At 38.1% G+C, this 16592-nt stretch overlaps 1 protein-coding gene across 1 annotated transcript in view; it reads left to right on the top strand.

Moving 5' to 3' along the window:
- Window positions 1-16592, top strand: part of ADCY1 (adenylate cyclase 1) — a 1733599-nt gene that overhangs the window by 303650 nt on the left and 1413357 nt on the right. Inside the window, exon 4 of the mRNA XM_063452027.1 lies at window positions 4130-4241. Coding sequence (XP_063308097.1) covers window positions 4130-4241 — 112 coding nt within the window. The remainder of the gene's footprint in view (window positions 1-4129; window positions 4242-16592) is intronic.

Here is a 16592-nt window from a genome sequence, read left to right on the forward strand (position 1 = left end):
TGGTCCAGCTCCTCGAACCGGCCCATGAGGGTTAACACCTGCAGGGTCCAAGGCCCTAGTGTAATGTCACGACAGTGACCCCTTCACGCAGAGAGTAACCCAGAAAGAGACGTAAACCGGACCTTAGGGTGGCCGGACTCAACGTCAAAGGAATAGCCAGAGGTCAAGGGAGTACAGAAATCGGAACACACGAGAAATACCCAAGCCAATAATCGGGGAACCAGAGAGGAGAGTAGTCAGTAAGGAAAGCCAAGAGTCAATATACCAGAGAACAGAAAAAATCGCAAGAGCACTAGAGGGAACACACAACAACCACGCTAGGGCGCTGAAGGAATGACAGGGGCGCCATTTTATAGTGAGGTGTCTTTTACTTTAAAGCCACGCCCACAAAAGGTTCGGGAGCGTGGCCACATTTGAATATCCGCTGCAATATTCTGATGATGTCGGCACGCATGCGCCGCGTCATAAAAGGCGAGTGGCCAGCGTCAGACAGACTGTGCCACTCACCCCCTCAACCCTGTAACACCCACCACCTCACTCACAAAAAGATAAAGACAAATTAAATTTGTTTATTGCAAAGTAATTTAATTTGCAAATTATGCCATAACTACAGTTACAGATCTCACAACGCAGCTGCACAGGGAGCCGTGACACAACAAGTTTCTAAACGATGCGTACAGACACTAGTTCTCTGTATCCAGCACTGCAAGCTTGCCATTCAATATAAATACAGCTCCTTATGCACACACAATGCAACTTTTTGTTAGTGGGGTCCTTATGTTTGAGTTTCGCTTAAGGCATCACAAAGTCTAGAGTTTCCACTGTGACAGGGACTAATTTGTTGTAAAGCTATTATTTTTTTAATTAAGCGTTTTTGTAAAAGCCATGGGAAAAGTTAAAAAGATGATTGAACTAATAAATGACTATACAAACTTGAATTACACTTATGGTGATTATTAGTTTGTCTTTAACATGAAAGTTGCTAGATTGGGGATGAGCAAGTCGGCATCTGAAAAGCCTCAGGTCTAATTTCTTCAGCCATTCATTGTTCGTAACTAGTCCATGGGATAGGAGGCCAAGTTATATTTTCTCCTCTCTTTCCCCCACATAGAATGTGGCTAAACAGACAGGGTGTTTAAGAATTTGAGACTTTGAAAAGTACCTGCATAACCAGGAAGGGGTGCAATGTACACAATGGTTAAAGCATTGTGAGGGGAAATAATTTGATGTGAAGAAACTGTTTAGCGGCACATTGTAGCGGACTGTATTGGGCTGTCTCTAAATATTCTTGTTACAATGTTATTTTCGTCTAATTTACTTAATGCATACACTATACTGCTGAAACCTCCAGACTTCCATCCATTCGGTAGAAGAAATTCCACAAACAAGGGGATTCATACGAATCCAAACAGTCTGTTCAGCCCGGTATTTTCATGTATTTTACCCCATGAACGGAGACTGTGACAAACTGCCTTTTGCCACTGGGCATTGGAGAGGACTGATTGCTAGCCTCCTGCCCTGCGACTATGGCCCTAGGATGTATTGCCATTTAAGAATTACATTTGGGCATAATGGATTTTTAAATGCTGTTCCTGGCCCTTTAAATGCTTTGGAGTAGGATTACAACTTTTAAACTGGCACTTCGAATGCAGTCGAAGTGGCGAAGTCGTCGAAGTGGCCTCCGTTTGACAAACGAACACGTGGCGGCGGCCATTTTAACTTATTCAAACGCGGTCAGCGGTGTGTGCAGCCAAATCTATGGAACTGTTTGTGGCTGCCCAATTGCACGAACACAGCTGACCCGTACCTTCATCGACACCGCGGCTGGAGACTAAGTCCCGTTCGAAGATTTGAACACTCGTTCGAATGGGACTTATGGGACACTCGAATGGGTCATTTTCTCGGTGTAAAATAGACCGACCGCACAGCCCAAATCCATGGAACTGTTTTGGGCATGAAAATGTGCCTGCGGCCGGTCATAAAGGACTTGCATCTATCTCCCAAACTGCTGAATGGATTCAAATGATTTTCGGGTATGTTTTGTATTTGGAATGTGCTTAATAATAATATGTAACTGTTATTAATATTGGATGTATGGTTTTAGCATTATGAAAGTTGGGTAAAAAGTATGTTTAAACTGTACGTATAATTGGGTTACCTCTCCGGCTAAGGGGAGGGAAACTGTGGGATGTAACCATTGTGTGATATGGTAATGCATAATTGTATGTGCGCGTCTCCCTTGCAGGGGAGAATTGCATAAAAGCAGAGTGTGTGCCATTAAACCTGAGTTCTTCTTGACCCTCAACACGTAGTCTTGTCTCGTGATTGGAGGGTACAGCTATATTCACACTGGGGATTGCTATGCGCTGCATATTCCCTTGAGCTTTAATCACTTAGCTCTTTTGGAGGAGAGGTCTTTCCCACACGGTCCTGAATGCTGGAGGTTCATACAGGGTGGAAGGAAGACGGCGCGGCTCCAGTTAAGCTGCGGTGGTTGTGGTGTGTGGTGCTTGGGGTCCTCCGCGCAAGCTAGGAAGCGTCCATCAACGGAGGGTACTTGGTCGGAGTACAGGGAGCTCCGTTACAGAGACCAACTGCAAGGCCAAAATGTATGGAATTGATTTCTGCTACTGCCTCGTGTGCGATCGTCAAAACGAACACATCCATAGAACTCCCGAACCCCTGGTCCGATCTGGGTGATTTTTGAGTATGTTGCTCACCCAGATCAGGGCTACTAGGGATGTATCCTATGGGGTACATCTAGAAAATGGGGGGAGGGGAAGTATGTACTGAATAATTAAATTATCTGTAAGTCTGAGGGGAGGAGATGTGTGGGTTGTAACTTGTGCATGATTGGTCACTGTGTAATTTTCTGTGGGTGTCTCCCTTGCATGGGAGAGATGCATAAAAGCAGGGTATGTGGAATAAAACAGCAGTTCAGCTCCTGATACTGTGTGTCATCCAGTTATTGGGAAAAGGTGATGGGATATTCCTGGATTATTTTATTTACCACTGATGCTGTTTATCCTGGGTTAACTTCTTGTTCCTGCATTACTATTGGAATACCAGTGGAGAAGTCTATGGGAAACTAGTGCTCCGCTACACACATATACAAGTGAATGAGCAGCAAGGGAGCTGATGCTGGTGATAGAAAACGTACCTGAAGATGATTGTAATTGGGCAGCTATCCAGCAGTGGTTGATGAGGGGGGCAGAATAGGGTGAAAGAGGGCAGACATTGGAGCAGGCTGTTGAGGGGGATTCTTGGTAGAGAGTATGGTGAAGGGCATCAGCTGGTGAGAGAGATAATGAATAAGCAGGGCTTATTGGCTCAATAATGGCAATTAGTTTTTCCTTAGATTAACAAACTGTTTGAATGCTAATAATATCTCTGAATATTTAGTTTTTCTGAAACAAATACCGGAAATACATGCCATGTAAAAAAAAATAAAAAATATTACATTATCCGATCAGATGGCCTCTTTGGACAGAGAATTCCACATATTTATTCTTCTTACAGTAAATAATAATTTCTTCTGCTTTTACCCTTACTTCCAGTATCAATTGATGACCTTTTCTGTTGTATCCCTGCTAAAGAACAGATTACCAGATAACCGTTTGTACTGTATTTCTAGCCTTAATTTGTAATTAATGTTTTACATTCCCCTTATTAATTGTATAGCTCACCTCTGCACTTTAAGGTTGACCTCACCATTGAATCATAAAAGAAAAATTATATTTTGATAATGTGAATCAGTACTCCTTGTCATGCATGACAGCACCTTACAAGCATTTGCAATAGCAGATAGACATTGCATACTATTGCCTAGTTTGCCATCTATCTAGCCATCTATCATTAAATTTGAATATTAAATCTTGATAATGCTAAATACCGTAATCCCTGTCCAGAGTTTGAAAAAAATATTGGCCCCCTACTACATGTTTTTACCCATTTCAGTACAGAGCAATTCAAACTTTAGTTCATACCCCATTTTGTTTGTCTCAAAACCTATATAGAGCCTGAGCTCATTTGAAAATAGAATGAAACTAGAATTAAATGTATTAAATATGTCTGTACCATTTAAATGAGTGAATATTCTAATATGTCTTCTGTGGGTTTTCTTTTTCAGCATTTTATTTGCAGATATTGTTGGATTTACAAGTTTGGCATCTCAGTGTACTGCACAGGAACTCGTTAAGCTCTTAAATGAACTCTTTGGCAAGTTTGACGAATTGGCAACAGTAAGGCTTAGTTTTATTAGTTCTCTTTTTATTTTTTTAATTTAAGTGTTGATGCTGGCATTATGACATAAATAAATGATGCATATCCATTCCATAAATGCAGTAACTAATCTTTTTAAAAGTTAATTATGTTATTTATAGAGCGCTGTTACGGTTACTCCCAGGCTAGCTGGAAGCTGGACCGCTTGGATAGTCTGGATCCCAGTTTAGAGAGAGAGAGAAGCCGCTTTGTCTCGATATCCAGAAGGATCCTGTAAGTGTAGAACAATCCCACTAGCTATTTTACAGCTAGGATACTCTTTCCCCACAAAACGAGTCGAGGCTGCGATTTGAAGGTCAAACAAGAACTGATTTTAATGGCACACAGGGATCGGTATTTATGCAAAATCTCAGGTCCAGGGACAGCCCCCTCTGGACCTGATGGGATACAGAGATAACACGAGGGATCAACCAATGGGAATACAATGTATCATTTGAATTTGCTACTGCCCAGCTTGGAGATAATGAATCCAACGGTTACAGTAATACAATTATCTCCAAGCGCCCAAACCCCACGTTTATTTTACACTCAGAAAACAGATTAAAAATACATAACTCTAACAGTTTAATAGATACTTTGGTACTTTCACCACTCATTTTGTAGCTCTAGTTCACCGAATAGCGACTCAAACTCACGAACCCGTTGCTGTATTTGTCGAGAGAAAGTCTGTTTGTGTATTTGGGTCGCGGGCTGAAAATGGCGGCCATGTTTTTAGGTACAACAATAGGCAGCGGGACCTCGGCGTCAACTCGTGGAACTAATAACGGCCAGAGTTGTGCCAGAATCCCTGCTCTCTGGCTGGATGTGGTCGCTGTTCGGTATACGAAGTTAGCCCTCCGTGAAGGGGCACTTAGCCTGCGGTTAACCGCAACGTTCTACATTCTAATTGAGGCCACACGTCAGATTGAAGGTGGTCCCCGTTCGTGCCTCTTTCGGTAGTTTAACCATCGGTAGATAAGGCACGAACGGATATATACTGGGGCCGTCAATTAGCCTGCGGTTAACCGCAAACCGCAACTCCCTGGGTGATCAATTGGTGGCACACACTCTCAGCCGGGTGGTCGACCATTCGGTAGTTTGAGAGGTGACCGGGGTTAAGTGGCGGCACACGCCAGGAGACGGGTGGTCGGTTGTTTGTTTGACGAACCGGGGTATATATAATCCATTCGGTGGAGGGTGCAGCATTCAAGTGCCGAAGCCATAATATCACAAAATAGTCAATATAATCCAGGTTTGTAACCGTTTTGTAACAAGCGCCAACACATTTTGCAGTGCTTTACAGTGGGACACACAGGAACAGAGGGGTTAAGAGCCCTGCTCAATGAGCTTACATGCTAGAGAGAGTGGGGTAAAGTGACACAAAAGGTAAGGGTACTATTAAACTAATTAGTTGCAAGAGACAAATCACTATGGAGCTATTAACAGTTTAACCCCTTAACACCGCAGCCAAATGTACAAGTTGTGAACGAAACAAAATGTAAACAAAACCTGGCATTTGCGCTATATGTCTGTCCAACCGTAATTCACCTCTTTCATATTAAATGCACCCCCCTTATTATATATCATTTTATTCAGGGGAAACAGGGCTTTCATTTAATATCAAATATTTAGCTATGAAGCATAATTTAATATGAAAAACATGGGAGAAAATAAGATTTTTTTTATTTTTTTTAGTTCTACATGACATTTTAACTGTCAATGTCATAATACTGTTTGCTTTTACTGCAATAAAATACACATATTTGTATTCAGCAAAGTCTCACGTGTAAAACAGTACCCCCTATGTACAGGTTTTATGGTGTTTTGGGAAGTTACAGGGTCAAATATAGCGTGTTACATTTGAAATTTAAATTAGTCAGATTGGTTACGTTGCCTTTGAGACTGTATAGTAGCCCAGGAAATAAATTTACATCCATAATGGCATACCATTTGCAATAGTAGACGACCCAAGGTATTGCAAATGGGGTATGTCCAGTCTTTTTTAGTAGCCATTTGGTCACAAACACTGGCCAAAGTTAGCGTTAGTATTTGTTTGTGTGTGAAAAATGCAAAAAACGCCAATTTTGTCCAGTGTTTGTGACTAAGTGGCTACTAAAAAAGACTGGACATACCCCATTTGCAATACCTTGGGTTGTCTACTATTGCAAATAGTATGCCATCATAGGGGTAATTTTCATTCTTAGGCTACCATAGGGTCATAAAGGGAACGTAAGCAATCTGGCGAATTTTAATGTGAAAAAAATGAAACGCAAGCCTTATATTTGACGCTGTAATTTTTGAAAACACCATAAAACCTGTACATGAGGGGTACTGTTGTACTCGGGAGACTTCGCTGAACACAAATATTTGTGTTTCAAAACAGTAAAAAGTATTGCAGCAGTAATATCGTCCGTGTAAGTGCTGTTTGTGCGTGAAAAATGCAAAAAACGTCCCTTTTACTGGCGATATCATCGTTGTAATACATTTTACTGTTTTCAAACACTAATATTTGTGTTCAGCGAAGTCTCCCGAGTTAAACAGTACCCCCCATGTACAGGTTTTATGGTGTCTTGGAAAGTTCTAGGGTTAAATATAGTGCTAGCAAATTAAATTCCCTATACTTTCGGCATGGGTTGTCAGGCAGGTCCCGCTAATTGTAATTAATTAGGATACCTAATTATGTAAAATTATTACATAAATATATGTGTAGAATTAATATATGTATATATATATACATATGTGTATATATACGTATATATATATTTTTTTTTTTTTTAAATATTTTTATTTATATATAGGTATATATATAGTGATATATACGTATATATTTATGTATATAGATATATATATATTATTTCGTTCTACGTGTATTTTGATATAAATATATATATATTAATATCACAATACAGTTAGAACAAAATAAAACACATCTATATATTTTTTAATATTTTATTTTTAATTATTTTTTTATGTAATTTTTTTTACGTATTTACATATTTTTTTTATATTATTTATAAATATATATAACAATAATTATATATATATTTAATCAGTATCAGTCTACGTGTAATTTGATATTAATATATATATATAATTATATATATATATATTAATATTAAAATACACCTAGACGGTGTATGTGGGTGTGTGTATATGTGTATATATATTCTTAGATCATATAAATATAACATATATATATGATCTAAGTATATATATATATTTTTTTTTTTTACACTTATTTAACACTTATTTTAATTTGATTTCAGCCAGCAGGGGGACCAACTGTCATTACAGTTAGTCCCCCTGTTGGCAATGCCTGAGCCAGCTATACCGGCCATGTGATTGTGAGGTCCTCGCAAGGACCTCACTCTCACATGACCGGGAGGGACCGGAGGAGGAAGATCTGCCGCGGGGGGGCTCCCTGGGAGTCCCCCCAACCGCGATCGCCGGCGTGGGACCGCCGGCGACCGGGTAAGTAAAAAAAAAACGGCGGGCGTATATTTACGTCCTGCGGCGTTTAGAGCCGCTTTTTAAAAGGACGTAAATATACGTCCGCCGGACTTAAGGGGTTAATTTATACGCTTTTAGGAAGTGGGTTTTTAATGATTTTTTTTGAAGGAGTGGAGACTTGGTGAGCATCTAACAGAGACGGGACATACTTGTGTATAAGGGAGGATAGATAGGTGGGAGCAGCATTATGTAGAGATTTGAAAGCAAGAACCAGAATTTTAAATTGAGCCCTATATCTTACAGGAATCCAACGTAGGGATTGACAGAAGGGTGAGGCGTGGGAGGTGCGGGCGGACAGGGAGATGAGCCTCGCCGCCGCATTCATTATGGACTGTAACATCGCAAGTTGTGAGCACGTAAGACCATTGAGAAGCAGATTACAGTAGTCAAGGCGAGAAAGGACCGTGAAATGGATCAGAACCTTATTCGCATCTGTCATTAAGTAGGGTCGGATGCGCTCAGTGTTTTTGAAATGGAAGCGGCAAGATTTGACGATAGACTGAACATGAGGCGTGAAGGAGAGGTCGGAGTCAAAGTGAACACCTAGGCAGCGAGCCTCTGTGGTGGAGTTGATAGTAGCACCGTAGACTTGGAGGGAAACGGACACAGGAGTAACAGCACTTGAGGGGTTAAACTAAACTTTCCTCCCTCAAGGACCAAACTTCTGGAATAAAAGGGAATCATGACATGTCACACACGTCATGTGTACTTAAGGGGTTAAGGAAGTGGGCAGCCATCCAGTTAGAAATAGCAGAGAGGCAGTCAGAGACACTAGTCAAGAGGGACGGGGAGAGATCAGGAGAGGACAGGTAGATTTGCGTGTCATCTGCATAGAAATGATATTGGAAGCCAAAAGAGCTAATGAGTTTACCAAGGGAGACAGTATAGATGGAGAACCTTGGGGGACACCAACAGAGAGGAGTGTGGGAGAAGAAGCTGAGCCAGAGAAAGAAACACTGAAAGAGTGCTGGGAGAGGTAGGAGGAGCACCAGGAGAGAGCAATATCTTGTAGACCAATATTGCGGAAGATGAATAGAAGCTGTTGATGAGCAACAGTGTCAAATGCCACAGAAAGTTCAAGGAGAATTAGGATAGAGTAGTGACCATGAGATTTTGCAGCAAGTAGTTAATAGGATACTTTTGTCAGTGCCGTTTCCACAGAGTTCTTAGAGCAGAAACCAGACTGAAGCGGGTCTAGTAGAGAGTTGAACTCGAGGAAGTCTGTCTATCTTGCATACACAGATCTTTCAAGGATCTTGGATGCAAAAGGCAGTAGCGAGATAGGACGGTAGTTGGATGGGGAGTTAGGGTCAAGGTTGGGCTTCTTTAGAATTGGGGTTAGAGTTGCATGTTTGAAGGGCAATGGAAATATGCCAGAGAAGAGAGAGAGAGAGAGAGAGAGAGCATTTTAGTGAGAGGTAGAGAAAGAAAAAGAAGACAGAGTACAGATGAGAAGCAAGGGAATTGGATCTAGGGAGCAGGTGATGGGGCAGGAGAACTGAAGCAGAGCACAAACCTCTTCCGTTGTAGCGGGTGCGAATGAACATAGAACAGCAGAGGGAGTGAGGTTAGGGAAAGTATTGTAAGGGGAAGAAGAAAGATGAGAGATCTCTTCCCTGATTGCCAATGAAGTGAGTTGCAAAGTCTGAGGCGGTCAAGTTAGTAGGTAGAGGAGGAATAATAGGACAAAGAAGAGTTAAATGTGTGAAATAGTCGTTTGGGTTCACAGGGGAGTGTGGTTATGAGGGTGCTGTAGTAATTTACTTTTGCAGAGGAAAAAGCCATATTAGATGAATAATCTAATGTGGTTTCAGGAGTGGTATATACCTTTAAATGTTGAAAATGACATGCAGCAGTACTATAATAACATAATCTGTCTTAAATAGCCAAAATAAATACAATATCAGTGTGCTTAATAACAATGAGTCCAATAGTATAAGAAGTGTCTCTATATGGATACAATTGTATCACTGAAATTAAAAGTTTTACACAGTCCGTGAATATTGTAATGACCTGTAGTTTGATGGGAAAAACCCCTCCGTTCTTGCCAAGATTAGTGAAGAGTTCAATAGTGCTTTCTTGTAAAAAACGAATTTATTATCCACATAGTTAAACGGAAAAAGCACTTACAATTGGTAAAGTTCTGAGTGCTGTACTGGAAACGGGAAAGTCCGGTGTTTAGCAGCTGTTAGGAACTTGTCCTGTCGGCAGATGATGCTGAAAGCCGCGTGCGTGTCACCGATCCTCCTGCGTTCCAAATGCAGCCTGGTCGTCTTTACGGTAGTGCCAGAAAGTGCAAAGTAAAAGTCCTTACGCGTTTCGTGAGTCTGCCGCTCACTTCATCAGAGGATGTTGAGCAGGAGAGACCCACGGGTTTATATAGCCAGCGATTATTTTGGCTCTTATTAACCCTTTCAGGTTAAAATCCATACTTTCTCAAATTTATTAAAAAGTCTACAGCTATAATTCATATAAGCACTAATATGATTATAACGAGATAAAAACTTAAATACATTTCATGTTAAAATCTTCAATCACACATATTAATATAATTAGATCCACAGTACATAGAGAATACTTCTAAAATAACATTTGGGAAATAGTCTTCAATAACATAAATTATTATTGTTAAAAGAGAGAGAACCACAGTACATCAATACTTCTAAAAGATCTATTAAAATGGAAATGGAGATAGATATAACAGCATATTCGCTGAATAAAATCCTATAAGTAAAGAAAATGATCCATATTGCACCAATTAGTCTAAATCTTGATTAAGAACCTTAAAAGATTATTAGTTAATAATAGGACAATCAGTAAAGTAATGCAATAATTAATTGGATAAGAATATAAATGTAATATCTGGTACAGAGAATCCTTGGATAATCAGAGTATTAGAATATAAAAGTATGAGAAAGTAGAAAAAAGTTTGTAAAAAAGTGGTTATAAAAATGCTCGTAACTCAAAATCAATGTTAAGTCCCTTAGGTTCTAATGTTTCTAGTTTAAATATCCAGCCTGCTTCTGCTTTGTCTAGTTCTTTTTCTAAATCACCTCCTCTCCATGGAATGTTAACTTTTTGGATTGCCATAACATTGAGACCTTCAGGATTTTGTGCATGTTTTATATCAAAATGTCTTGAAAGATTATGGGTATGGAGACCTTTTTTAATGTTTCTTATGTGTTCTCCCATTCTTACTTTGAAGGATCTCATTGTGCGCCCTACGTATAATTTTTCACATGGACATTTTAGTAGATATATTACACCATTAGAATTGCATGTTAATTGTGATTTAATTTTAAAACATTCTTTTGTTTGAGGATGAACAAATTGTAAAGTTTTAGTTGGCTGATTAGGGTTATTTTTGCAGGCTTGGCATCTTCCACATTTCCAGAAGCCTAAAGTATTTTTTAAAATAATATTACTACCTTCTTTAGTTTTTTTTTCTTGTTTCGTCGTTGGGGCTAATAATAAACTTAGATTTGGGGCTTTAGAATATATAATTCTTGGTTTGTCGTCTAATATTGCATCTAATTGGGGATCCCTTTTAGGATATTCCAATTCTTTTGTAGGATTTTTTTAAGAGCATGAGTGTGGTTATTGTATCTGGTTATAAAAGCTGGAACTTCTGAGTTAATATTTCTAGATTTTGGCTTAGTTGTTAAAATTTGATCTCTTGTTAGGAGGGAGGTTTTGGATAGAGCTTAATTTAATACTTTTGCTGAGTATCCTTTGGCTTGGAAAAAATTTTTTTATGAGAAAAATAGTCAAATACCGTCTAATATTAATCAATATCAACATACTCTGTTAAATCCCCAATCAACGTTCTATCCAGAACAAACTAAGACAGATCACATTAGAGTATTTGAGAGAAATATGGAGAAAGATCTCAGAACACTAAAATTAAAAGAAAATACTAGAGATAATCTTACCAAACAAGAGAGAAGAGCACTTAAAACACTTATGGAGGATGAACAAATCACAATAAGAGGAGCAGGTAAGGGGGGAGGCCTAGTAGTACTGAACACGATAGACTATATAGCAGAAAATGATAGGCTCCTTCAAGATGTCCAAACATACCAGATTTTAAAAAATAATCCTACCAAAGAATTTCAAAAAGAACTACTAATGTTATTAGAAGAAGGAAAAGAGAGAGGCATTTTAAACAAAAAGCTATTTGACTATCTATATTGTAAATTCCCTAGAATGGCAATATTTTGTCATGTACCCAAAATTCATAAAACTTTGACCAAACCGCCGGGACGTCCCATTATTTCAGGTATTGGTTCCCTAACTTCCAACCTATCAGAGTATGTTGACCAATTTCTTCAAAAAATGGTTCCAAAATTGCGATCCCATTTAAGGGACACTACCCATATTATTAATATTTTATCGGATATTCAATGGGATAAAGATGTTATTCTGGTCACAGCAGACGTCACATCCCTGTACACAGTAATTGAGCACCTACAGGGATGTGAGGCCATTCAATATGCATTAGCAACTCATTCGGAATTACAAAACGACCAAATAGAGTATATAGTCAAATGTGTAGCTTTTATACTCAGTCATAACTTTTTGGGGGGCAATAACCATCACTACCTCCAAATCGAAGGCACGGCCATGGGGACCAGATTTGCGCCTAGCTATGCCAACTTGTTCATGGGAAAATGGGAAGACGAACATATCTGGTCCAACAACCCATATGGCGCAAATCTGGTCTCATGGCATCGCTATATAGATGACTGCATTTTTATTTGGAAAGGAGATATTTTAATGCTTGAAAATTTTAAAGAATACTTAAATTTTAATCTTTATAATTTGAAATTTATGTTTAATCAATCAATGGAAAAGCTCGAATTTTTAGACTTAGAAATTTATATTAAGAATAATAAATTAGAAACTACAAATTAGAAGACATTCAGGAAAACGGAAGCATGTAACAGTTTTATCCCACATGATAGTTTCCACAAAAAAAGCTTGTTAAACAACATTCCGTTTAGCCAGCTTAGGAGGATCAAGAGAAATTGCTCAGAACCTGATATTTGTGAAGAACAAACTACAAAGATGATATCCCAGTTCCAAGCAAAAGGATACTCAGCAAAAGTATTAAATGAAGCTCTATCCAAAACCTCCCTCCTAACAAGAGATCAAATTTTAACAACTAAGCCAAAATCTAGAAATATTAACTCAGAAGTTCCAGCTTTTATAACCAGATACAATAACCACACTCATGCTCTTAAAAAAAATCCTACAAAAGAATTGGAATATCCTAAAAGGGGATCACCAATTAGATGCAATATTAGACGACAAACCAAGAATGATATATTCTAAAGCCCCAAATCTAAGTTTATTATTAGCTCCAACGACGAAACAAGAAAAAACTAAAGAAGGTAGTAATATTATTTTAAAAAATACTTTAGGCTTCTGGAAATGTGGAAGATGTCAAGCCTGCAAAAATAACCCTAATCAGCCAACTAAAACTTTACAATTTGTTCATCCTCAAACAAAAGAATGTTTTAAAATTAAATCACAATTAACATGCAATTCCAATGGTGTAATATATCTAATAAAATGTCCGTGTGAAAAATTATACGTAGGGCGCACAAAGAGATCCTTCAAAGTAAGAATGGGAGAACACATAAGAAACATTAAAAAAGGTCTCCATACCCATAATCTTTCAAGACATTTTGATATAAAACATGCACGAAATCCTGAAGGTCTCAATGTTATGGCAATCCAAAAAGTTAACATTCCATGGAGAGGAGGTGATTTAGAAAAAGAACTAGACAAAGCAGAAGCAGGCTAGATATTTAAACTAGAACCATTAGAACCTAAGGGACTTAACATTGATTTTGAGTTACGAGCATTTTTATAACCACTTTTTTACAAACTTTTTTCTACTTTCTCATACTTTTATATTCTAATACTCTGATTATCCAAGGATTCTCTGTACCAGATATTACATTTATATTCGTATCCAATTAATTATTGCATTACTTTACTGAGTGTCCTATTATTAACTAATAATCTTTTAAGGTTCTTAATCAAGATTTAGACTAATTGGTGCAATATGGATCATTTTCTTTACTTATAGGATTTTATTCAGCGAATATGCTGTTATATCTATCTCCATTTCCATTTTAATAGATCTTTTAGAAGTATTGATGTACTGTGGTTCTCTCTCTTTTAACAATAATAATTTATGTTATTGAAGACTATTTCCCAAATGTTATTTTAGAAGTATTCTCTATTTACTGTGGATCTAATTATATTAATATGTGTGATTGAAGATTTTAACATGAAATGTATTTAAGTTTTTATCTCATTATAATCATATTAGTGCTTATATGAATTATAGCTGTAGACTTTTTAATAAATTTGAGAAAGTATGGATTTTAACCTGAAAGGGTTAATAAGAGCCAAAATAATCGCTGGCTATATAAACCCGTGGGTCTCTCCTGCTCAACATCCTCTGATGAAGTGAGCGGCAGACTCACGAAACGCGTAAGGACTTTTACTTTGCACTTTCTGGCACTACCGTCAAGACGACCAGGCTGCATTTGGAACGCAGGAGGATCGGTGACACGCACGCGGCTTTCAGCATCATCTGCCGACAGGACAAGTTCCTAACAGCTGCTAAACACCGGACTTTCCCGTTTCCAGTACAGCACTCAGAACTTTACCAATTGTAAGTGCTTTTTCCGTTTAACTATGTGGATAATAAATTCGTTTTTTACAAGAAAGCACTATTGAATTCTTCACTAATCTTGGCAAGAACGGAGGGGTTTTTCCCATCAAACTACAGGTCATTAATTTTTTATTTATTCTTTTTCAGTACAGAGTCACATATAAATCATTACTGCTATTTATGCAGATTTATATATTATTGTACCATATTATTTTTAGCTACATCAGCTAGATACAATCCAGTTTTATCTATAGCTGGTAGAGGCTGTTATAGCTTACAATATTCACAGACTGTGTAAAACTTTTAATTTCAGTGATACAATTGTATCCATATAGAGACACTTCTTATACTATTGGACTCATTGTTATTAAGCACACTGATATTGTAATTATTTCGGCTATTTAAGACAGATTATGTTATTATAGTACTGCTGCATGTCATTTTCAACATTTAAAGGTATATACCACTCCTGAAACCACATTAGATTATTCATCTAATATAGTTTTTTCATTGCATCTATAAGGATTTTTTAGTGGAGTCCTTTTTTTCAGTTGAGGGGTTAACTTTTTAGTGTGCTTTATCCTCTTCATCTAAGGTCCATTTTTTTGGACCTTATCCTTTTAGAGGAAAAAGCCAAGCTGTATGAGCGCAGCATAAATTTATTGTGGTGGAAGTCAGACGCACAGTGAGACTTTCTCCAACAGCGTTCAGCAGTATTTTTGGAGGTATCGAGTCAGCTTGGTGTGCCAAGGTTGTTGCTGGGGGGCGCTTGCTGCGTTTAAATGTAGGAGGTGACATGATCTCTAGTTGAGAGGAGAGGGTGGAATTGTAGGAGGTTGCAGTGCTAGGACAGGTGAGGTTTGAGATAGGTAAAATAAGAGTTTGAAGATTAGTAGAGAAATGCCCTAGGTCAAGACATTGGAGGTTTCTGAGAGATTGATGTTCAGACTGTGGTGTCAATTGGTTCTTAGGTATGCCAATGTCAAAAGTCATCAGATGGTGGTCAGATAGAGGAAAAGGAATATTGGAGAGATTAGAGATGGTACAGAGATTGGTGAAGGCGAGATCAAGTGTGTTTCCCGCTGTATGGGTTGCTAAATTGGACCATTGTGTAAAGCCAAAGGAGAAGGTTACAGAGAGCAGACGAGAGGCAGTTGGGGTTGTTGATTGGGATATAATTAATCAATTAATTTTTTATTAAATGGCAACTTTCAACTAGTCAACTTCCAAGCAATTCAGCTGCATGATTTATGACTTCATTCAGTTAGCATACACAACACCATTTCCTGTCAGGAATAGAGCATTTTATTTGCATGTGTTTTGAGCTACTAACTCAGATCGTAGCAAGGAACCGTGCTATCTGCAAAGTGAATGGAGCACGGGTGCCTTAGATTTACCAGAACTAGTAAATTAGTTAAGTTTGCAAACACAGCATCCTAGTTCCTTAATCACTATAATAATGGTCTTGAAGCATCACTCTAACCCCTTAAAGACTGAGGCAATTGTACAAGTTAAGATCAAAACAAAACGTAAACAAAACCTTGAATGTGCGCTATATATCTGTTCAACCGTAATTCACCTCTTTCACGTTAAATGCACCCATGCTTATTATATTTCATTTTATTCAGGGGAAACATGGCTTTCGTGTGACATCAACTATTTATGTAAAAACAAAATTTAATATGAATAAAATATATTTAAAAAAATTGAGGAATTGTGTTATTTTTTTTTCAGTTCTGCATGTCATTTTAACTGTGAATGTCATAATACTGTTAGCTGTTACTGCAATTAAGTAGACACATTTGAATTAAGCGATAAAGTAAAACCGTACGCGCCATGTACAGGTTTTATGGTGTTTTGGAAAGTTACAGGTCAAATATAGCACATTACATTAAATGTAATTGCATTTTACATTAAAAATTGCCAGACTGGTTATGTTGCCTTTGAGATGGTATGGTAGCTCAGGAATGAGAATTACCCCCATTAAACCATACCATTTGCAAAAGTAGACAACGCAAGATATTACAAATGGGGCATGTCAAGTCTTTTTTTAGTAGCCACTTGGTTACAAACACTGGTCAAAACTAGCGTTCATATTTGTTTGAGTGTGAAAAATGAAAAACCTAGCCCC

Source organism: Pelobates fuscus, chromosome 4, assembly GCF_036172605.1.
Source record: "Pelobates fuscus isolate aPelFus1 chromosome 4, aPelFus1.pri, whole genome shotgun sequence".
Classification (NCBI taxonomy): domain Eukaryota; kingdom Metazoa; phylum Chordata; class Amphibia; order Anura; family Pelobatidae; genus Pelobates; species Pelobates fuscus.